The sequence below is a fragment of the Macaca thibetana genome, chromosome 16 (assembly GCF_024542745.1).
Source record: "Macaca thibetana thibetana isolate TM-01 chromosome 16, ASM2454274v1, whole genome shotgun sequence".
Classification (NCBI taxonomy): Eukaryota; Metazoa; Chordata; class Mammalia; order Primates; family Cercopithecidae; genus Macaca; species Macaca thibetana.
Window position 1 is genome coordinate 27,443,724 of NC_065593.1, and position 24,793 is coordinate 27,468,516.

A 24,793-nucleotide genomic window follows, 5' to 3' on the forward strand; every position below is an offset into this window, starting at 1 on the left:
TATCACCATAAATTAGTTTTGCCTGCTCTTGAACTTCATGTAAAGGGCAGCATAAAGTTGCTACACTTTTCTTCTTAAAATGTCATCTTCTGGCTGGGCATGGTGGCTCATGCCCATAATCCCAGCACTTTGGGAGGCTGAGGCGGTTGAATCATCTGAGGTCAGGAGGTTGAGACCAGCCTTGCCAACATGGTGAAACTCTGTCTCTATTAAAAATGAAAAAAAATTAGCTGGGCTTGGTGACGTGCCCCTGTAATCCCAGCTACTTGGGAGGCTGAGGTGGGAGAATTGTTTGAACCTGGGAGGTAGAGCTGCAGTGAGGTAAGATGGTGCCACTGCACTCCAGCCTAGGTGACACAGCAAGACCCTATCAAAAAAAAAAAAAAAAAAAAAAAAAGGCCATCTTCTCTTAGCTTCTGTGACATAATCCTCTTCTGGTTTTTCTTGTACCTCATTGGTTGCTGCTTCTCTTATCTTTGCTGGTTCTTTCATGCCAGACCACAAATACAAACATTGTCATGGACCTCCTTCTCTTCACTATACAGTCCCAAGACTTTCTATGTAATCTGTTACCAGTGACTCCAAAATCTCTTATCTGCAGCCTAAACTTCTTTCCAGAACTCCAGGTATGAAAGTTTAATGGCTTAAAATTTCTGCCTAGATATTTAGTAGGATTTCAAAGTGAACATAGGCTGGGTGTGGTGGCTCACGCCTGTAATCCCAGCACTTTGGGAGGCCGAGGCGGGAGGATCACGAGGTTGGGAGATTGAGACCATCCTGGCTAACACAGTGAAACTCCGTCTCTACTAAAAATACAAAAAAATTAGCCGGGCATGGTGGCTGGCGCCTGTAGTCCCAGCTACTTGGGAGGCTGAGGCAGGAGAATGGTGTGAACCCGGGAGGCGGAGCTTGCAGTGAGCCGAGATCGCACCACTGCACTCCAGCCTGGGTGACAGAGCGAGACTTCGTCTCAAAAAAAAAAAAAAAAAAAAAAAAAAAAAGTGAACATAGAGATGTTTCAAAGTTAACACAGTCAAGAGAATAATCTTGATTCCATCGTTACTCCTGTTCCATATCCTCTTCCTCAAAATTATTTTACCCAATTTTATCTCAGCAAATGGTACTGCGCTTACCTAGATGCTCAAGCCAAAATCTAATTTTCATCCTTCATTCCTCTTTATTCCTGTTTCATCATATCCAATCCATGAGCTAGTCTTGTCAACTTTATCCCTCAAACATATCCCAAATCTGTCCAATGCTCTTGTATCTACAATAGTCCCTTACTGAAGGCACTATCATCAAGCCCTGTCTCCCGGACTCCTGCAATAGCATCCCTAAACGTCTCCTTGCCTTCCTTTTTTTTTTTTTTTTGAGATGGAGTCTCGCTCTGTCTCCCAGGCTGGAGTGCAGTGGCATCTCGGCTCACTGCAAGCTCCGCCTCCCAGGTTCACGCCATTCTCCTGCCTCAGCCTCCTGAGTAGGTGGGACTACAGGCGCCCACAACCACGCCTGGCTAATTCTTTGTATTTTTAGTAGAGACAGGGTTTCACTGTGTTAGCCTGGATGGTCTAGATCTCCTGACCTCGCGATCTGCCCGCCTCGGCCTCCCAAAGTGTTGGGCTTACAGACGTGAGCCACCGCGCCCGGCCAACATCTCCTTGCCTTCTATTCACACAGCAGCCACAGTGATTCCTTTAAGCCATTCATAAGGTTGTGTAACTCCATGCTTAAAATCCACCAATGGCTTTCTTTCTTTTTTAAATCACACCTAACCAAAACCTAAACAGTTTAGTCTGATTACAAAGTTCGACATGATTTGGCTCTTGTCCATCTCTCTGATCTCATCTCACACAACTGTCCTGTCAGTGTCCTCCAACCAGTGGACTACGTTTGGCATCTAAAATGCCTCACTTACTACTGCAATAGAGCCTTTTCCTTGGCTATTCCCTCTGTCCCACCTTCTCTTTGCTCTGATCTTTGCATGGCTGGCTGCTTCCCATCATTGTCAGCTCCTTAGAGACTCTTTTGACCCACTAATCTAAAGTACTTGAATTTTCCGCATTTTTCTGGTTTATATTTTGTGTATGTATTTATTCGTTTTTTGGGAGAAATCTACAGTTGAGATTATAGAAAATGTTCAATAAATGTTTTAAAACAAATAGATAGAATTTAAAGCATTCTTGTGATTCCAAGTTATCAATTATCATTATCATTTTTTTATATGACATGGTATCATTAAGCAACATTATCAACAATAAATTAACAATAGCAACAATATATTATACTTATTGAGTGATTACTATATGGAGGTACTACTACTCCAAGTGCTTTGTATATATTTTCTTATTTAACCCTCTAGCTTAAAGGTAGTTGTTATTATTATCCCCATTTTACACATGAAGAAACAGGCATGAAAAGGGTATGTAATTTGTCCAAGGTCACACAACTGAAAAATGACAGAGCCAGGACTCAAACCAAGCAGAATGATTTCAGGCCCTCCATGCTTAACTCCTTAATATTTTATTATTATGATAATTACCAACACCAGTAATGATAGGCAGCGTTGATTAAATAGCTATGATGTACTAGGAATCTAGGCTTTTTACTTAGGTTAATTTCTCATAACACTCCATGAAATGTTATTTTACTTATTTTACAGATGCAAAAACAGGGTCAAAGCAGTTAAATTTCTGGCCCATGCTCAAGCAGCAAGTAAGTGGCACAATAAGAATTCCACCCACAATGTGACTTCAGATCAGTGTTCTTTCTGCTATGCTACGATGCCCGCATTTCTTCCCCAAAGGCTGAAACTTTTTCATGGTCCATAAACCATGAACTCAGGGACTCATGTTGAAACTGGGAAAGTCTTTCATATTTGTAATTTCCTCAGCTCTTTTGCTCACCGAACAAATATTTATAGATTGCCTAATATGTGCTGACTGATGCACTGTTGTATGGGGAGGACTCCGTTATTCTCAGTGAACTAGGCCTCTCTGATGAGTCTATTCTCACCTGTGAAGAAACTTCTCATATGTCTGGCGGAAGGCAAATCCTGCCCGACGCACTCTCACATTTTCCAGTAGTCCAAGATATTCTACTTGGTGCCGGCAGCGTTCATCATCAAATATCTGTGGAGATTTCTTGTCATTGGGTTTGATGCAACGAACGTAATATGGTTCCTAAAGAAACAAATCAGCAAATGGTAAATTTCACTGGAGAAAATTCTCCAACTAGGGACACTAACATGTAATTAGTGTTAATTGTGTCAAGTTAAGCTCAGTGCCTCTAATTTCTCAGGCATACACTTATGAATAAAGTAGTTATTCTTCCTTTCTCCTTCAATTCAAGGTTAGAAGTTCTCGTGCATTCAGCTAAATGTTTGTTTAATTTTGTTTTAGGCTTTATTAGGAATAGTAGAAAAGGGATAAAACTAGGAAGTAAATAACAGAGATGTAAAGATCGAGTTTCTGTGTGTTTATGAAAACAAGGTTAAAGCAGCTGAAGGAGTAATTCAATAGAAAAAGGCAGCAGCTAACGATGAAAATGGATGGAGAGTGTAAAAAGACATTCGTTGTTAATGTTAATATTATGTTAAGGAATGATAGGCACAGCTCTGGTATATAGTAAGTGCTCCTTAAGTGTCAGCCATCAGTATTAATATTATTGCATTAGTTTGTACTTTGGAAAAGAGATTAAACTTCATGGGTAAGTAGAGAAGTTCCAAAACCACCTATCGGCACCAGTGATTCTATGAAGGAGCTCAGCTAGCAATCCTTCCCTCTGTGCCAATGAAGCTTTATACCACATATTAGATCATAACCCCTTTTAAATATAAAACCATGCTTGGCATAGATCCTGGTACACTGAAGATAATGAATAAATTATCACTGGATGAATCAATTAGGTCAAATGTATCCTATAAGTGTAAAGAATTTCTTTTTCTTCTCTGAATCTGTTATCTATCAGACACACAGATGCACTTTAAAATACAGAATCCTCTGTAGTTAAATTAGGCAGTTTTGAGCTCTGCTGAGGGCTAGAAGTAGAAAGGAGTAGTAAATAATTTAAGCAGGAGAGATTTGAAGGATGTAAATTTACTTGCATTTTGAACAGAATAACAGTTTCCAATACCTAAAAAAAGAAACTCCGATAGTACATTTATCATGCTGTCCCACATGATGAAAGGTAATGCCATTTTTTGCCTTTTTCTAGGCCCTGCTGCTTTAGTTTCCTATTGCTGCTGTAGCAGATTATCATAAATATAGTGGATTAAAACAACACAGTTTTATTATCTCACATTTCTGGAAGTCAGAAGTCTGAAATAGGTTTAACTGAGCCAAAAGTCAATGTGTCAGCAGGGTTGGTGTTTTTGGGAGATCCAGAAGAAAACCCATTTTCTTCTATTTTCCAGCTTCTGGAGGCTGCCCACATTCCTTGGCTGGTAGCCCCCTTCAATCTTCAAAGTCAGCAATGGCCAGTTGAGTCTTTTATAGATGTCACCTCCTTGTTCTGACTTTTCTGCTTCCCTCCTTCTCACTGAAGGACTCATGATAGCACTGGGGCCACTTGGGTAATGGAGGATAAGCTGTTAACTTCAGGCCCATTTATTAGCAGCCTTATCTCCATCTGCAACCTTAATTCCACCTTGCTACAGCACGTATCATGTTCGTAGGTTCTGAGGATTAGGATGTGGACATCTGGGATGACTATGGTATAGTAATAATAACAATAAAATATATTATCTATCTAGCCTTTGTTCCTGGTTTCTGGCATACAGCTTCAAAAACTTGTGAAATTTATTCAGTGATAGGAGTGTCGTAGATATGCTAATGAGGTGACTCATAGCTGGGCCTCTAGATAGCTTCAGGATGGGAGCTGGTCACCAGAAAACTCCTTCATGTGCTGGAACTTACAGTTGCCTGACCTCTGGGCAGGTTAGGGGGACTAAAGATTAAGCTTAATCACGTGATCAAAGATGTAGTCAATCATGCCTTTGTGATGAAACACTGATAAAACAAAAAATAACAAAACCTCAGGAGGCTGAGTCTCAGAAGAGCTTCTTGGTTGGTGAACACATGAATGTACTCAAAGAGGGGAGCATCCTGATTCCAGGGGGACAGAGGTCCTGTGCTTGGACCCAAGTTCTGTGAATCATTCTAGTGAATTATCAAACCTGAAGAGGGGGGTCAAGGGAGTCCTCAAATTTGTACCCAAGTCATATATAAGGGCAGGTGTTCTGTGGACCTCACTTGCAGCTGGTGTCTGAAGTAAAGGAGAGTCTTGTTGGGGACCCTGTCCTTTAATTTTTCAGATTAATGCTAACTCTGGGTAGTTAGTGTCAGAATTGAATTGAATTGTAGCACACTTAGCTGATGTCAGAGTTGCTGTTGCAATGCAGAGGCCATTATTCTGTCTAGTACACCTGCCCCTTTTCATCTTGTCATCTGTAGCAGAACAAAAAACATGACCTCAATATCTTGCACCACCTCCCAGTAAGAGGTGGAGTCTCTACACCACTTCTTGAATCTGGCTTGGCCTGTGACATGCTTTAACCAGTAGAATGCAGCAGAAGCAACACTGGGTTACTTCTAGAAACCCATCCTTGAGAGGTTCTGCCCTCTTGGACCACTTCTACCACATGAAGAAACCCAGGATTAAAGACTACATGACATAAGATGCCCAGGCATCCAGGCACACGATTTGAGTGAGCTCATCTTAGCCTATCTAGCCCCAGCTGACTGCAACTGCTTGGTGAGCCCAGCAGAACTGCCCAGTCAACCCCTGAATCATGACGAAGAACCATTATTTTAAGCACTGTATTTTAGAGTGATTTGTTATGGATTAATAGATAACTTACACTTCTTCCCTATTTTGGAATACCAACCCATTCATTAGATACTAAATTTTGGTATATTTAAGCTGAGGATCAATATTTTATTATAAAGCACAAGCAGAATCCTACTTTAAAAAATAGTGATGGGTGATCAAATGTTCATTAAATTTGTACTGATTTTCAAGTGGAACATCTATATTGGGGGAAAAACTGTAGCTCACTTTAAAAAATGGCTCATAGTTAAGTGTTTTAAAAAACTTAATAGGATGGGGAAGTCGGGAGGAGGCACTGTTTACTTAAGGATTTTCTATTAGTTTGCTGGAATAGAGTGTCTTTACTTCTTGGTGAATTAACCAAGAAAAGTGGCACTGAGCACAGTAAATGCCAAAATGCTTCCAGATTTATCTGCATGTTTGGTACTAGTGTAACAGAATAAGCATTGTACAAAATCAGAACACTTGAGTCTTGGCTGTAAATTCTCTCTGGAATTAATTAGCTAATTTATGAAATGAAGACACTAGGGCTTTCTTTGAGTAATGACAGACTAGGTAATTTAAACTGACACCCATGCTGAGGGTTAACTAGAATAGCTAAACAAAATAAACAGAACGTTTGCTTGAAGACATGGGAGATCTAACAAGACAGTGGAGAATTTACTGGGTCAGAATCCAGGAGAGGAAGAAAACCGTGGAGGAGAACCCAGATTTGAGGCTGCCTTTTTTTCCTGGGGAAATTTGCCACTTCCAGAGAAGGTAGATGGGATCTGAGTAGTGATGGGATCATCAGCAACTTCATGGGCCTAGTGGGACAAAGATTAGCGAATAAGGCCTGAAAAGGAGGGGACATAGGTAAACCCCTCTTATTTTGGGTTAGGATCCCACCAACAGGAATAAGGATGAATTAGAAGGAGGCAGTCCTTTACAGGGACCATAATTCAGCTTTGAATCACCTGAGTCCTTGAAATTGGAATAGCTGATTTGGAATAGTATTGTTCTTAGGTAACTAAAAGAAGCAAAATTAACTCTTCCCTGAAGAAAAAAATCACATGAACTTGGGCCTCCAATTATTTCTACAGATTATTTTGCAAATATAATATTTGGAACAAAATAAAAAGTAACCAGACATATAAGTAGCCAAGTAAATTGGAATTAGAAACAGCAAAACAAAATAAAAAATAAACAGACCTGCAGGTATCCAGACACCGGAGTTATCAGATAGAGATATTAAAATAACTATGCTTACCATATACAAGGTGACAAAAGACAATAATGAGAATTTTGTATAGAACTATGAAAAAGAAACTATGAAAAAGAACCAAGCCAAATGGAAACCTAGAACTGAAAAATATAATAAAGGAAATTAAGAACTCAGTGGATCAGTAGAAGGGTAGATTAGAAGTGGGTGAAGGCGGCCAGGCGTGGTGGCTCATGCCTGTAATCCCAGCCTTTTAGGAGGCCAAGGCAGGTGGATTACTTGAGGTTAGGAGTTTGAGACCAGCCTGGTCAACATGGTGAAACCCCATCTCTACTAAAAATACAAAACATTAGCTGGGCATGGTGGCGTGCTCCTGTAATTCCAGTTTACTCAGGATGTTGAGGTAGGAGAATGTCTTGAACCTGGGAAGCGGAGGTTGCAGTGAGCTGAGATCGTACCACTGCACTCCAGCCGGGGCAACAGAGTGAGACTCCATCTTGAAGGAAAAAAAAAAAAAAAGAAATAGGTAAAGGAAAAAAAATGAATGTATCAGAAGTTAGGTGAGAATAAATTTTCTGGAATGAAGCATGGATAGACAAAAAGATGGAAAACAAAGATGGGAGGCTAAGAGGTATAGAAGATACAGTGAGATGGAGTTCTAAAGGAGAGGAGACAGAAGGGACAGAAGAAATATTTGAAAAGAACTTGCTAAAACTGATTTAAAAAGTTGAGCTACAAATTGAAGAGATTCTACAAACTACAGCATATTTTAAAAAAAATCTACACCTAAGCACATCATAGTGAAACTTCTGAAAATCGAAGCAGCCAGAGGAAAAAAAAAGATTACCTTAAGGAGCAACAAAAAGACTGAGAACTAACTTCTCATAAGAAACTATGAAATCCAGAAGACAAAGGAACATTATCTTTGAAGTGCCAAAAGACACTGTTAACGGAGAATTTTACACTGAGGAAAAATATTCTTCAAGAATGAAAACCATACAGAAATATTTTTTGGTAAACAAAAACTACATTTGTCACCCTCAGATTTCAAATATAATAGAGTGAGGTTAAGGCAGAAGAAAATGATCCCAGATGGAAGGTCAACAATATAGGGGCTGGGTGCAGTGGCTCACGCCTATAATCCCAGCACTCTGGGAGGCCAAGGTGGGTAGATAAGTTGAGGTCAGGGGTTTGAGACCAGCCTGGCCAACATGGTAAAACCCCATTTCTACCAAAAAATACAAAAATTAACCAGGTGTGGTGGTGTGCACCTGTAATCCCGCTACTTGGAAGGCTGAGGCATGAGAATTGCTTGAACCCAGGAGGTGGAGGTTGCAGTGAGCTGAGATCATGCCAATGCACTCAAGTCTGGGTGACAGAGTGAGACCCCATCTCAAAAAAAAAAAAAAAAAAAAGAAAAAGAAAAAGAAAAAGAAAAAGAGTCATGCTTTTCATGAGTAACCTGGCAAAATAAAACCAAAAGATATTAAAAAAAATAGGAAGAGAAAAATAGATAAACGACTGAATAAACAGATACAATAGATGTAAATTATAATCTAAATGGATATATCTATTTATATCTAAATATAAATCTATTTAGATATATCTATATCATCTAATATCTATAATAGATATAGATATTAAACATATAGATAATAAAATTAGATATAGATAATATATAGATAATACATATATACTATCTATATCTAATATAAATATATTTATTATATCTAAATAGATATAATAATGTCTTACTGGCTTTAAAAATGTATATGCATGTTATTTTGGTATATAATTAAAATACATGATCAAAATAGCATACAAGTTAGAAGGAAGGTAAATGGAATTAAATTGGCCTTGCATTTTCTAGGAAGGAGGTAAAAGTACCAAATAATATTAGATTTTTAAATTCAAGAATGATATTGCAATAAGTCAAGTAACCACTGTAACAGCATTTATGACGTAAATCCTCCAAAATAATACAGAGAATAAATGAAATGATAAAAAATAATTGTAACACCAGGGGAGGGGAAAGAGTACGTTCTTAGGTCTAACTAAACATTTTAACTCAAAACACTCATAGGGCTTATTTGGCACCAATCTCTTCAAAAGGCCAAGAACACGGTTTGCTAGCAGGTAGCGTCAGTGTCCTTGGGGCAGTCCACACAGCAATCAACTGACAGCTTAGGTGTAAGGAGATGAGATCCACATTGGGCAAGTGTGGGAAGTGACCTTGGCTTAAAAGCCTCATGCCCTACAGGACCAAATATCTCTTAGAACAGCTCAGAAGACATAGCTTCCAGGGTCCAGCAAAGGACAGGCCTAATACAAGAGTCACTGAGCTCAGGCAAACCCAAAGTATATCATCCCCACCAGACACCATTCTCCCAAGACAGATGCAATTTACTGACAGGGATAATTTTCACCATAAGTGATGTTGTTAAGTGATATATGTCTTACTAGGTTGCCAGAGGAACAGAGCTAGAAATTTAACTGAGGTTAAGCTGTCAAGGAGAAGGAATAAAGCTTTGTTTACCTTTTTCCCACAAGAATCAATGTAAAAGAAATAAAAAAAGAAAAGAAAAGAAAAGAAATACAGAAGAGTCAAACAGAAGCATTAACAAGATGGCTGATTTAAATGAAACACACACTATATTAAAAGTAAATGAACTAAATGATTTATTCAAAAGATAAAAATTGTCAGATTGGATTAAAAAAATCAAAGTTAACTATATGCTACTTATGAGAGACATACTTGAAACATAAGGATATAGAAAGATTGAAAGTAAAAGGATGAAAAAGATATACCATGCAAACTCTAGCCAAAAGAAAAGCTGGCATAGCTATATTATTCATGCAAAGCAGATTTCAAGGCAAAAAGCAATATGGAAATAGAGATGTTTCATAATGATAAATGACTCAAACACCAGGAAGATATAACAGTTCTAACTTGAATGAACCTAACAAATTCTCTAAATATTTACACAAAAAATCAAAGGTACAATGAGGACAAGTAGATAAATTCAGAATCAAGGTAGAGTTTAAAACATCTTTCAATGTTGACAAAACAAAGAAGTCAGGAAGAAAATAGAAAAGTTGAACAATATTATTAGCAAACTTGACCTAATGGACTTGTGTAGAATATTGAATGCAACTTTTTTTTTTTTTTTGAGACAGAGTCTCGCACTGTTACCCAGGCTGGAGTGCAATGGCATGATTTTGGCTCACTGCAACCTCCGCCTCCCAGGTTCACATGATTTTCCTGCCTCAGCCTCCTGAATAGCTGGGATTACAGGTGCACACCACCATGCCCAGCTAATTTTTTTGTATATTTAGTACAGACAGGGTTTCACTATGTTGGCCAGGCTGGTCTTGAACTCCTGACCTCATGATCCACCTGCCTCGGCCTCCCAAAATATTGGGATTACAGGCGTGAGCCACTGCACCCGGCCGCAAATTTTTTAAAGACAAACAAAACATATACATAAAGCAAATTTAGCAAATTTCTAAAAATTGAAATCACACAATACATACACATAAAGCAAATTTAGCAAATTTCTAAACATTGAAATCACACAGAGTATGTCTTCTGATGAAATAAGACTAAGCTAGAAATCAAGAGCAAAAAGATGAGAAAATCCTGTGTGTTTGAAAATTAAGAAAAATACTTCTAAACAACTAACCCTTAGGTCAAAAAGGAAATTACAATGTGATTTGGAAAATATTTTGGACTGAATAATGTATAAAATCATGCGGGCAAGGCAATCTTAACATAAGGCATCATATGAGAAGTATTAATATAACTAACTTTACTAACCAGAAAACAGCTGAATGGAATATTACCAGTACTGAGTGACTATGCATAGGAAGTGGCAACATTGGATGAGACACTAACAACCAACTAAGAAATGGGGGGAAGCCCTTTCATCCTGTTTAGTAATATGAAAGTCTTTGGATAAGGAATCTAGTGGGAATACTTTCTCTATATTTAATCAGCATTCTGTCTCAATTTATAAATGCTGCCTCCTCTCTCATTTATAAATATCCAGACTGACTCAGCCTAAGGAATCCTAAATTTGGCAAATTCAGAGTGTCTTATAAAGGTTAAATTGCAAAAGTTAATAGTGATCTTATTCACTTGAACTTTTTCACCTGTCTCTCCCTATATACTTTATGGGAAAAAAATACCATTTGTGAAAGTACACCAATCAGTATATAGATTAACTGGAATATACTATCCAAATATACATCTATTTAACCTGCTTTGAACACTGCCAATAGTCATAGCAAATTTAATAATTTACTGACAATCCGTTTATAGTACCTTATCAGGAATTAACACATAAAATTAACAGAACCCATTCTCTAGATTCAAAAGATTTATAATCTGGGTGGGGACACAAGTCGTGAACTGAAGACACTATGGACTCTGTGAAAGTGAGGAGCCAGGGACTTCTACTCCTGGTAATGGAGGATTAGATAATACTTATCAATCTTCCTGATGAAGTTACTTAAAAAAGGTGCTAGACAAAATATGGGGAAAAGGTTTTGGTAAGTGCATCACAGAGCTAATAAGATAGGGAGGAAAGACCTGGCCAAAATTAGAAAACTAAAATCAAGATGAGTGAGCCTACATCTCACGGTTGTGTTTTGTTTTAGCAGCTACTGTTGACATGGAAAAGGCAGTCATAAGGCTGAGCATAGCTTCTGACTCTCATGGGACTTCAGTACCAAAGTTAGAACCTGGAGTCTTGGATGAGGGAATGTAGTTTGGTCTGCAATCCTGAATAGCTAAACCTGGGAGATAAAGGTAAATGGACGACAGCCCAACACTGAGCTACTACAGGTCCTAAAATGGGATAAAGGTGATCTCAGACTGTGGAACTGATATAAACTTTCAGTTGTTCTATTTCCTTATGGGTGTCACTAATAAATAGCATATATCTGAATTCTTTTTCTTTAATCTGAATAGGCTTTTATCCATTTACATTCAATGTAATTATGAATATATTTAATTTGTTTCTACCAAATAAATATCCAGCTTTCCTATGTTCTTTTGTTTCTTCTTTTTTATGTTTCTTTTTTAGGGGATGGCGGGGGGAGGATTCTTTGTTTTTATTCTGTGTTTTTTTTTTTCCCCTTCTCTACTAGTTTGGAATTTATAACCTCTATTTTCTACTATTTTCAATGATTATGCTAGAAAATTTTCACTTTTTTTTTTTTTTTTTTTGAGACGGAGTCTTGCTCTGTTGCCCAGGCTGGAGTGCAGTGGCCGGATCTCAGCTCACTGCAAGCTCCGCCTCCCGGGTTTACGCCATTCTCCTGCCTCAGCCTCCCGAGTAGCTGGGACTACAGGTGCCCGCCACCTCGCCCAGCTAGTTTTTTTGTATTTTTTAGTAGAGACGGGGTTTCACCGTGTTAGCCAGGATGGTCTCGATCTCCTGACCTCGTGATCCGCCCGTCTCGGCCTCCCAAAGTGCTGGGATTACAGGCTTGAGCCACCGCGCCTGGCCCACATGTATTTTTAACTCATCAGAGTTGAACGTTCAACAATATTTTTATTCCTTTTTTCTGAACTAAGGACCTTAAACACTTGAATTACAATTAGCTACTCTTCTAATTGATATGCAACTGTTACTGTGTTAATTCTAATCTGTATTTTCCATTCCACGAAATATTATTTTACAGAGTTTATTTAAATGCATCTACGTATTTACCAATCCTCTGCTCTTTTCTTTTTGCATTTCAGAGTTTCATTTAGTATACTCTTCCTATTGTCTGATGAATATCTTTTAGAATCTCCTTAAGTGAGGTTGATAAACTCTGTTTTTGGTTGTTTTTCAGAAAGATTCTTTATTGTGCCTTTGTTCTGGAAAAATATATTCCCTGGGTATAGAATTTTGGTTTACAGTTATTTTCTCTCAGACTAATTGTCATGCTTTTGAATCTAATCTGTCTTTTCTCTGGCTGCTTTTAAGATATTTTCTTTGTCTTTAATCTTCTAGGATTTTACTAGGTGTCTACATGCAGATTTCTTTTAATTTTTTCAACTTCAGATTCACTGGGCTTCCTGATTCTGTTAAGTGAAGTCCTTCAATATTCTTGAAATTCTCAGGAATATTTCTTCAAATATTGTTCTATCCATTTTCTCTTCTATAACTCTGATAAGATACATGTTTGACCACTTTATTTTCTCTCCCATGTGTCTTTTTTTTTATTCTTTTTTTTTTTTTTTTTTTTAAGAGATGGAGTCTCACTCTGTCACCCAGGCTGGAGTGCAGTGGCACAATTTTGGCTCACTGCAACTTCTGCCTCCCGGATTCAAGTGATTCTCCTGCCTCAGCCTCCTGAGTAGCTGGGATTACATGCACATGCCACCATGCCCGGCTAATTTTTTTGTATTTTTAGTAGAACAGGGTTTCACCATGTTAGCCAGGATGGTCTTGATCTCCTGACCTTGTGATCTGCCCGCCTCAGCCTCCCAAAGTGCTGGGATTACAGGCGTGAGCCACTGTGCCCTGCCCCCGTGAGTCTTAATGTTTCTTTTATATGTTTCATTTCTTGGTCTAAGTGGAATTCTGGATAACTCCTTCAGTTCTTATTTTCATTTCACTACTTTCTCTTCAGCTTTATGTAAACATGTTAAACCTATCCATTGATTTTTTAAATTTTAATTACTTAGTTTTTATTTCTATCAATTGTCTAGTTGCTTGCTCTCTCTCATTTTCAGGTCTTTCATTTCTTGATATATATTAAACATTCTTACATTCTCTTTCGGATCATTTCTGTATCAGAAGTTTTCATGAGTCTGAACCTGCTGTTTGTTGTTTAGTTTGCCTTTTACCTATAGTATCTTGTAGTGATTCTTTACTGTGAGCTAATTTTCCTTAGAACTTTGTGGAAATTCTTTAAGGTCTGGTATTGGTGGCCCATCTGGAGCCGCTGCTGCCATGATGCTGGCTGCAGCTGGGGAGGCGCGGCTGGGGTTGCGTGCTGAGAGATGAGTAGACGATGGGAGGACCTGACTGCAGAGAGGAGCTACCCACTGAAAGTCTCCTTTGAGCTGTTCTGTCACCCAATAAAGCACCTCTTTGCCTTGCTCACCCTCTATTTGTATGCATACCTCATTCTTCCTGGACACAAGACAAGAACTCGGAATCCACTGAATGGCAGGGCTAAAAGAGCTGTAATACAAACAGGGCTGAAACACGCTCCTTGCTTGCCACGTTGTGGGTGACGAGGAGTGAAGAGAGGAGAAGAGCTATGGCCCTTCCTATGCCTGGTCCAGTCGCAGCCTCACAGGGAACCAGTGCCTGTGTTGTTGCCTGGAGCTGCCTGCCCTGCTGGAGCCGGTGTGCTTGGCTGTGTGCAGTGGCTGGACCTTATGCTCACTCACTCACACACCCCTTGCCATTCTGTGCCTGGTTCATCCTTGGCAGGTGTGGAATCCAGGTTGGTAGGGCAAGCTGAGTGCAGCCTGCCAGGCTGAGCAGGTGGAACAAGCCCGGCAGGCTTGAGCAAAACTCAGGCAAAGGCACCACCAGCCACAAAGGTTTCTGGCCAGAAAAGTGACACCCCAAGGATCCTGTGACAGTATGAAAATAGTTTCCTTAAGGAAAACAGTTTTACTTGCTTTTTTCAGATGCCTGGGGCAATTATAAGACCTGGACCACCTTTAATCAAATTGTCAGTGTGAGGCTTTTTCAAGCTACCCAGGTAGTATGAGTTTGGGTTGCAAACCTCCTAAAATCTCACTTATGATTATAAATTCCCAAGAGAGATTCACACCCCCTCCACCCGTGGCTCAATGCCAAGAACCAAGACACGTAGTTTTCCTTACTGATAATGGGGAATTACTTGTAGTTCACTCTACATGTAGCCCTTTAAAGACTCACCATTGTGTGTGTGTGTGCACAGAATTCCTTATTAGACACCCTACTTTGGGGAAGCCCTGGGCTTCACTTCAAGGACCCAGCCTTGAATAACTATATTCAAAGTTACCCACTTCAACAAATCCCCACAGGGTGAGGGGCAGCTTTAGGGGTTTTTCCCTTCACTCAGTTAACTTCTACATTCACTCAGCTCCTGGCTTGCATATACCTTACTTTTTGTTAGTTCACGGCTGCATTCAAGATGTTGATTTTTATATTTTATCTAATATTTCAGTCGTTTTCAGTTGGCTTTAGTGGGCACCTCATTCACCATGTTGCCAGAAAATGCATTATTCATATATTTTTGAGGTCTTTACATCTATATTTCTAAGTTAAATTGATCTCTAATTTAATTTTCTCATATTAAGCTTATATTAAGGTAACATTAATCTCATTAAATGAGTTGAGTAGTTGCCTCTCTTCTTCCCATCCTCCAAAACAGTTTCCATATGATAGGGATGAATGGTTCCTCAAAGGTTTTATAAAACTGATTTCTAAACCATCTAGATGTGATGTCCTTGGCAAAGTTGGGAAAAGGTGGATTTATCATCAGTTATTCGGATTCTTTAAGGTTACTGATATATTCAGGTTGTCCCTTTCTTCTTGAATTAATTTTGATAACTTTTTTTCTAGAAAACCATCTACATTTCCAAATCATTGGCATATAGTTATCTATAATATTCTTATGTTTTAAAAAATCTCTATAATGTCTGCATAGTAATAGCCCCTTTTTTGTTCATAATTTTTTAATTTATCAGCTTTATTAGAGGTCTTACTGATTACTTTTTTTCCCATTATTTTAAAGTTTTACTATTAAAAAAAACCATTTTCTTACTTATTTCTTTAGGTTTTCTTTGGAGTTCCTTTTCTGGCTCCTTGAGTTGCACTTAGCCATTAACTTTTCAGTCTTTCTTGTTATTTTACAAAGGCATAACAAATGGATCACTTTAGCAGTATTCTATAAATTTTGACAAATTTTTTGTCATGTACTTCCTAACATTTTGTAATTTCCATTGTGATTTCCTCTTCAACCTATGACCTGTTTAGGAGAGTACTTTTCAAAGTTCCCAAACATTAAATTTTTTTTAAATGCTGGTTTTTATTTTACTTGCTTTTAAGATGAAAAATATATCTGTATATGCGCTTCTTCAAAGTGGTTGAGATGGCTGAGTGTGGTGGCTCACACCTGAAATCCCAGCACTTTGGGAGGCTGAGGTGGGTGGATGACCTGAGATCAGGAGTTCAAGACCAACCTGGCCAACATGGTGAAACCCCATCTCTACTAAAAATACAAAAAAAAAAATTAGCCGGGTGTGGTGGCACACACCTGTAATCCCAGCTACTCGGGAGGCTGAGGTGTGAGAACTGCTTGAACCCAGGAGGCAGAGAGGTTGCAGTGAGCTGAGATAGCACCATGGCACTCCAGCCTGGGCAACAAAGCAAGACTCCATCTGAAAACACACATACACACACACACATACACATACACACACACACACACACACACACACACCCCCCCAAAATGGCTTCCTTTGTCATCTATAATGTGGTTAATTCTTGTAAATGTTCCAAGTATACTTTATTATTTTTTTGAGATGGAGTCTTGCTCTGTTCCCCAGGCTGGAGTACAGTGGCACCATCTCACTTACTGCAATCTCCACCTCCCAGGTTCAAGTGATTCTCCTGTCTCAGCCTCCTGAGTAGCTAGGACAACAGGCCACTATGCCCAGCTAATTTTTGTATTTTTAGTAGAGACAGGGTTTCACTATGTTAGACAGGCTGGTCTTGAACTACTGACCTCAAGTGATCCTCCCACCTTGGCCTCCCAAAGCGCTGGGATTACAGGTGTAAGCCGCCATATCTGGCCTCGATGTATACTTTAAAGGAATATATATTTCCTATTCCCTGGGTATGGGGTTCCTTTGATCTATTTGATAAAGTTTAAATTTGGTTTTCAAAGCTTCTGCATTCTTACTAACATTTTTGTCTGCTTCATCTATCATTTATCTTTCTGATAGCACTGGTTTAAAATCTCCCATTATGATGGTGGACTTGTCAATTTGTCAATTTTTCCTTTAAGATTTTTCAGGTTTTTTTTTTTTTTTTTCTTTATAGAATTTATAAGAAGCATGGGTATGTTGTTAGGTACCTAGTTCAACATGGCTTGTCTTGGACAGTTTTATTTTGTTATCACTAGTTTACCTGTATTAATACTTGCTTTCTTAAATTCTATGTTCTTTCACATGAATGTTGCTTTTAACCATTTTTGGTGACAGGTGGCTTGATATCTTTATCTATGCCTTTGTTTTCGAGCTTTCTGCATGGTGTTATTTATGTGTGTCTCCCTTAAGCAGCATACAGCTGGATTTTCCACCTATCTAGTCTGCTTAGTCTATTTACATTATGATGAATACCAATTATTTAGATTTATTTCTATCATATTATTTTGTTCTAAATGCAACTCTTTTTTTTTTCTGCCGTCCTCTAGAACCCCTCACTTTGGCTTCACCTTCTTGCCTTCTATTGTACTGATAAGTTGTCTATATTCTTCTGCTTGTCTCTGCTGCCTCCCTTCTCCCCTGACCTCCACACACACACATGGATTGGGAAGCTGTAGCAGAGATTGCTAGGCTAGTTCCCCACCTTATGTCCAGTATCTTTTTCTTACTTTAAAACAGAATTCTTGTTGCTAGCTGAGTGCACTGCTGACCAGAATGTAAATACCCTTCCCAGCTTCCCTTACAACTCTATGTAGCAAATAGGATGTAAAGTGTTGTGTCAAACTTCCAGGAAGTCTCTTTGAAAAGGAGGAAGTTCCAGCTGCCATCATGGACCAGGAGGATGGATGGCAAGCACTAGGATGGTAGAGCAGAAGGACAGAAAGAACTTGGGTCTCTAATAACTTTGGATCTGCCATACCAGTCCTGGGATGCCTTCTTCTATACTTCATTTATAGGAGAGAGTAATAAATGTCTCTTTTATTTAAGCTACTAATTCAGGGATCTGTTTTATTAGAAGTTGAATGCAATTCCTGATACAGAAATTATAGAAAGTTCTAGAATTTTATTTCTTTACAAGGCACATTAACTACCAAGTTTAGAAAACACAACAATTCTTTTTCTAGTTAATTGACTAACTGTAGTAAACTGAATATTTAAAAATATTTCATGAAATTCAGTGTTCAACTGTTTCTTGTGTCCTTTGCCTTCGTTCCAGGTTCACTTTTCTTCTTGCTGGATGAAGCAGGCTGCAGCTGACATGCAAAGAAAAGCTGAGATACAAGAGTGAAGAGTCCTAATGGCATTCTAGCCTTCAGTGCCAGTGTCCTTACCCCTGCCCTTCTGGAGGTTTGATTATATAAGCCAACAAATTGTGCTTATATGCGGTCACTTCAGGCCAAAGAATCCTGACAAAAGGAAATAGAAAGCTACTGAACAGATGTGTTCCTGTGGCATTTGCCTAATTTATCCATAGTGAAGTAACCAGAAACGGTATAGATTTAAATTCTTAGAGAGGAAGTTGATTTAAAAAAAAAAAAGATAAAGAAGAAGAAACTACATAGGAGAAGCACCAGAAGAGAAAGATAAAAATGAAGAAACTAAAAATAACATGGCTCAGAATGCTGCCTAATTTATCAAACTTGTCAACAGTAGCAGTTAAGGGTAGAAATATGTTCTTTAAGGAAAAAAAACAGACAAAAGTTATCAAATAGTATTAGTCCTCAAAGGAACAATGAAAACCACAAATAATTGTCAATAGTGCATCTTTTTTTTTTTTTTTTTTTTGAGACAAGGTCCTGCTCTGTCACCCAGACTGGAGTGTAGTGGTGCGATCTTGGCTCACTGCAACCTCTGCCTCCCAGGCTCAAGCAATCCTCCCACTTTAGCCTCCAGCATAGCTGGGAACACAGGCATGTGCCACCATGCCTGGCTAATTTTGTAACTTTTTGTAGAGGAGGTCTCATTATATTGCCCAGGCTGGTCTCAAGTGATCCTCCTGCCTCGGCCTCCTGAGTAGCTGGGACTGCAGGTGCATGCCACCATGCCCGGCTAATTTTTTTAACTTTTGTAGAAAGGAGGTCTCACTATATTGCACAGGCTGGTCTCAAGTGATCCTCCCGCCTTAGCCTCCCAAAGTGCTGGGATTACATATATATAAGCCACAACACCCAGGCCAATACATCTTTATATTTCAATTATTTAAAATAGCCTAAGGACAATACTTGCATACTAAATTTCCTCTTAAAACTCTCTGGCCACCTTGTACTCAAACACAGTATATAAATGGTGCATTTTACAACTTAATTCAGGATTTTACTTATTTATCTCGGCCAGGTCCTGTTTTCAGCACAGGAAAAAAGTTCCTTTTGCTGTGCATGCTATGCCTTATATATTTTTTAAATTCAAGATTTTTCCCTTGACCATGACAGTAGACTAAAAAGCTCAAATTTAAGATACATACTAATCTGGGACACAAACAATTGTTCCACTGAGGTGAGATTTTTTTAAATGCAAGAATAAAAATTCTATTATAACATTCACTTTATACATATTCTTCAATCTACATGTGATTACCTAAAAAGCAAATCATATATACATTCTTTATAATGCATCAAGAGGAAATCTATGAGTTAAAATGGATATTTAGAAAAGAAAATAATTACCTTTGATGCAAGGTTGTCTACTAAAGCAATCATAGAATTCTTAAACAAGGTAGCAGCAGTCAGAGGTCGCTTGGTCACCTCTGTAATGCTCAGTTTGCCTTCAGGCCACATATTCTTGAGCACAGGATTTGAACTGAGAAGCACAGAAAAAAACAATTCAAATGTCACATTCAAATAAGCTGGATAAAAACTGATAAGCAATTCTGCTGAAATGTATCCTGAGAATCATAATTGGACTACAGACTGAACTCACAAGGCCTAATTGGAAAGATGATTCCATCCAGAAAATTATGCTGCAAGTATAATGACTGATACTGCAATGCAAATTGAGATTTTTTTCCAAACTACAGCATATTTAAAAAATTATTTAAACTTCTTTAAAGTGACATCTTTATTCTACCTACCTAGGACCCTCAAAGGGTCAGTATGGCCCTTACAATACATATAGAAAACAAATTCATTTTTGTGATGGTTAGAAAATGAGGACAAACCACTAGTAGAAAAACGATCCTCAATGTCACAGCAGAAAACATAAAAGTGGCAACATCTTTGAATTAAAGCAAATATTTATATATTAATAGAACAGTTAACACTACAGAAAACCCGCTTTTTAAAAAAAAACACAGGTAGGAATATAAAATAACCATTTTTATATTGTCCCTAGTAAATCAGTTTACTGTAGTTCAAATTGTCAACAAATTTGTAGGTAGCATTGGCAGTTACAATATTTTATTGATGTGACATTAGGACTGTTGCAGTCCAATTCTGAAAATGCATTTCAGGCCAATTTTCAGGTTAAAATTATATATTCATCATTCTGCTCTGTGGAGGTATTTTTAAAAACGTGTAGTGATCTCAACTGTCATTTTTTTCTGGTTTCATTTTGGGTGCTTTTGATGTTAAACTAATTGGAACTGAAAATGTTGCTTGCTTCCTAGAAACTTTTATCAGAAAAAAACTTTCCTTAGAAAATTGGGGGTTGAGAAGAGAAAATAATTAACATTAGCATTCACTGCTAATTGTTCTTACTACTGCTAACATTTTACCCACTTTCTTTCCCTCATATAAAATTTTAAAAATTGAATTGGATCTCCATAGCACCCAGAATGTTTCTGTATGTAGGTGCTCAAAATAATAGCCGCAAGATGAAAGAGCAGATGAGCGCAAAGCGAAGAAGATAAATGGTGATGTGTGGATTGACTGGGTCTGTGAACACAGACAGAGCAACACTCCCAGACCTTACCATCATCAGCAAGCAGTGCCAACTACTGTCAAAGTGGCTACAAAACGCTGCAATAACCTGTGGTTTATGAACCCAGTTTCATTACTTTCTAGTCCTATTCCATAATTTTCCATTTGTACACTTACATCAAAATGACTACATAGATGTATATTGTTTTTCCTTAACCTTTTCATTCTTATCTTTAGCACAGAAATAATTTAAGGCAACATTCTTAACTTACAGTGCACATGGTTCCTGAATGCCATTCTAACACTTACTGAATAGAATTTTCAGAAAGTAGAAAACTGTACTTTGTGTACTTTGAAAAGTCTGACACACGTCAAAAGACTGTGTCTTTTAGTCACTGGCATTTGGTCTATGCAGTTTCTACACCAAATTCTTTGTCTACCTTACTCACTGTTGGCCATATTTGGAGACTATTCCTGCACTACACTGTAAAGGTTGGAAATGAAGGAAATAAGATAACATGTTAAATAGCAGAATTGATACAAAATGAATCCAAACAGTTATAGGGAGTCATTTTAAAGAGAAAGAACTTTCAGGCCAAGTCATGACTGTAATATTTTTGTTTTTCTGAGACAGCGTCTCACTCTGTCACCCAGACTGGAGAGCAGTGGCGAGATGATAGCTCACTGCAGCCTTGACCTTCCGGGCTCAAGTGATCCTCCCACCTCAGCCTCCCGAGTAGCTGGGACTACAGGTACGTGCCACCATGCCTGGCTTTTTAATTTTTTGTAGAAATGGGGTCTCCCTATGTTGTTCAGGCTAGTCTCAAACGATTCTCCCACCTCAGCCTCCCAAAGTGCTGGGATTATAGGTGTCAGTCACCATGCCCAGCCTGAATGTAATATTAACAAAACAGTTTTCAAAATATTTTAAATACCAGAACCCTTATCTCAAAAGGGAAGCTCCTCCAGAGACCTAGTATGTATAAAAGGTAAGGCAGATCTCACCTGGCTAACAAGACAGCAGTAAAGAGTAAAAGTTTGTGCACCTGGAATGCAAAATGCTTGCTCCCTTCCTCCCTCCATTTACACAGACACACACACACATACATGCATGCATACATGTGTGTATACTATCAAGGTCTACAGAACTAGAATTCAAGGAACATTGCTTAAAAATAATTATATTGCTGGGTGTAGTGGTGCATGTCTGTACCCCCAGAGGCAGAGTTGGGAGAATCACTTGAGCCCAGGAGTTCAGGGTTACAGTGAGCTATGATCACACCACTGTGCTCCAGGCTGGGTGACTGGGATAACACTTCTAAAAAAGAAAAAAGAAAAATAAAAATCATTATATTAACATATACAAAGAAAAAAATGGATTCAAATTTTGGAAGGCTGTTAGCCATGGAAGCATCAAATAGTGTCCAGAGGTGAAGGTGGCTCATTCTAATACCATCTAGGAGGATGGTTTTATCCAATAAATAAATAAATAAATAAAGTCAAGACTTCCCATCTCACGGGCAAGGCCTTTCCTATTATGGAATATATGCAATATGCTGCATTTAACAGACTTTCAATCTTTCACCCCTTTGGCAAAACTATTCCTATTGTGAAATGGATTCATCTTAGCCTGATGCCTTTACTTGTTGGGTTTATCTAAGTTCCTTTGTTCTGATTCTGTGCTTACCAGGCAACTAAGCATTCTGGATTCCATGCGTAATAATGAATCAGAGTTCTCACTGCTATTTGACTTCCCAAGCAGGTCTTCCAATAGGGAAAACCAGCCTGTTATATGAACACAATTACAGTTGGCCCTCCATATCCACGGCTTCCACATTCAACATACCATGGATAGAAAATATTTTTTTAAAAGATGGTTGTGCCTATACTAAACATGTACAGACTTTTTTGGAGGTCATTATTCTCTAAGCAATACAATATAACAACTATTTACACAGCACTTACATTTTATTAGGTTTTATAAGTAATCTGGGCATGATTTAAAGTATCTGGGAGGATGTGGGTAGGTTATATGTAAATACTACACCATTTTATATAAGGGACTCGAACATGTATGGATTTTGGTATCTTCGGTGGAGGAGGGTACGGGATGGAATTAATTCCCCACGGATACTTCGGGACAACTGGATTCCATTCCATGTTACTGTTAGATTTTCCACTAGAAATAAATCCACATGCTGTTTTGTTTCTACCTGGCCCAGAGAGCCTGGGCTATATTAGTTCACCACCGAAAGGTGAAGCTGTTCCCAGTAGCTGAACTTCTGGGCCATGGTACATTCCAAAGTTAACAAACACCACCTCGTGCAGCCTCTTGGTACACAGACTGGCAACACACCCTGATGGTACCACTGGCCAAATAAGGCTGTTTTTTCCAAGTTGAGCTTTTAGCATTTTCTGCACAGAGAAATGCTAGACTCCGTCATTTGCCCCTCAAAATGAATGTGCCTTACCTGATAAATTAAGCATTGAAATTCCCTTCTGAAAGTCCTTTTTCTCCATGCCCAGTTCTTCCAAGGATCCTCTCTCACATTCCTATGTCTCTGTAACTTTCTACTAATGATAGTGCTATCATTAATCTTGGTGGCTTCAACATCCACACAGATGAACCATTTGATAACAATTCTTGAAAGAACTGTTTAAACATAATGTCTCTGTATCCTCATTTCCTGTATTCCCTTGAGCTGACATCAATGAGATATTTGTCTTCAACGCTACATGGAAACCAGTGTTGTCAAGAGTCCCACTGACCTTGGCATTAGCAAATCCAATGGTCAGTCTTGGTCCTCTCATCACTCCTGCTTTTGACAAGATTTGATGTAGTGTATCAATTTTTTTCTTCTTTAAACATTTTTTCTTGGCTTGGCCTCTGTGACACCAGATTCCCAGTTTACTTCCTTCCTCACTGGCATGCTCTGTTTCCTTTGCTAGTTCCTCTTTCCTTGTTTGACTCTACATGTTACAGTGTCTCAGGAATTAGTTTTTTTAACCTCTTCTCTTTTTGAAATCCATGCTCACTCCCTAGACACTCTCATCTAGTCTACAGCTTTAAATACAATCAATACACTGACGACTGTGAATTTATATCTCTAGCCCCACCTTTCCCCTGAGAGCCACACGCACATTTGCAATTGCTGATTTGGCACTTTTAATTCAGTATCCAAAATGCACTTCAGACATAACACATCCAAAACAAAACTCTTAATTTCCCTGAACCAATTAGCGTTTCCTCTTGTCTTCTCCTATCAGGCTCAGGTATCACCTCTGATTTCTGTCTTCCTCTCACACTACACATGGTCTCTACCAGCAAATCTTGTCGACTCTACTTTCAAAACATCATCCAATCTGACCCCTTTTCATTATCTCTGTCACCACCACCCAGGCCTCAGCCTGCATTATTATTATTATTATTATTTTATTTTATTTTATTTTATTTTGGAGACAGAGTCTTGCTCTGTCGCCCAGGCCGAGTGCAGTGGCGCAATCTTGGCTCACTGCAAGCTCTGCCTCCCGGGTTCACGCCATTCTCCTGCCTCAGCCTCCCGAGTAGCTGGGACTACAGGCACCCGCTGCCACACCCAGCTAATTTTTTTTGTATTTTTAGTAGAGACGGGGTTTCACCGTGTTAGCCAGGATGGTTTCAATCTCCTGATCTCGTGATCTGCCTGCCTCGGCCTCCCAAAGTGCTGGGATTACAGGCGTGAGCCACTGCACAAGGCCGCAGCCTGCATTATTAAACTCGCCTGCTTTACTGTCTATTTCCATGCTTGTCCCTTACTGTGAGCATTTTACATAGTAGTAGCAGCACTGATATCTTTAAAACATAAATCACATCACATCACATCATAAATTCCAATGCTTCCCTTAATACTTTCTTCTTACCCGGACTCAGGCTCTGTGATCCAGGCTCTACCTACCTTTCTAAAGTCACTCTCCCCATCCCTCACTTTGTTTTCCCCACTT

General features: G+C 38.7%; 1 protein-coding gene across 5 annotated transcripts in view; it reads right to left on the minus strand.

Moving 5' to 3' along the window:
• Window positions 1-24,793, minus strand: part of MYO1D (myosin ID) — a 382,795-nt gene that overhangs the window by 224,794 nt on the left and 133,208 nt on the right. For all 5 annotated transcript variants that reach the window (XM_050763783.1, XM_050763784.1, XM_050763785.1 and 2 more), the window contains 2 exons: window positions 19,622-19,754; window positions 3,013-3,179 (listed from right to left, as the gene is read on the minus strand). In XM_050763783.1, the coding sequence (XP_050619740.1) occupies window positions 3,013-3,179; window positions 19,622-19,754 (300 nt within the window). The remainder of the gene's footprint in view (window positions 1-3,012; window positions 3,180-19,621; window positions 19,755-24,793) is intronic.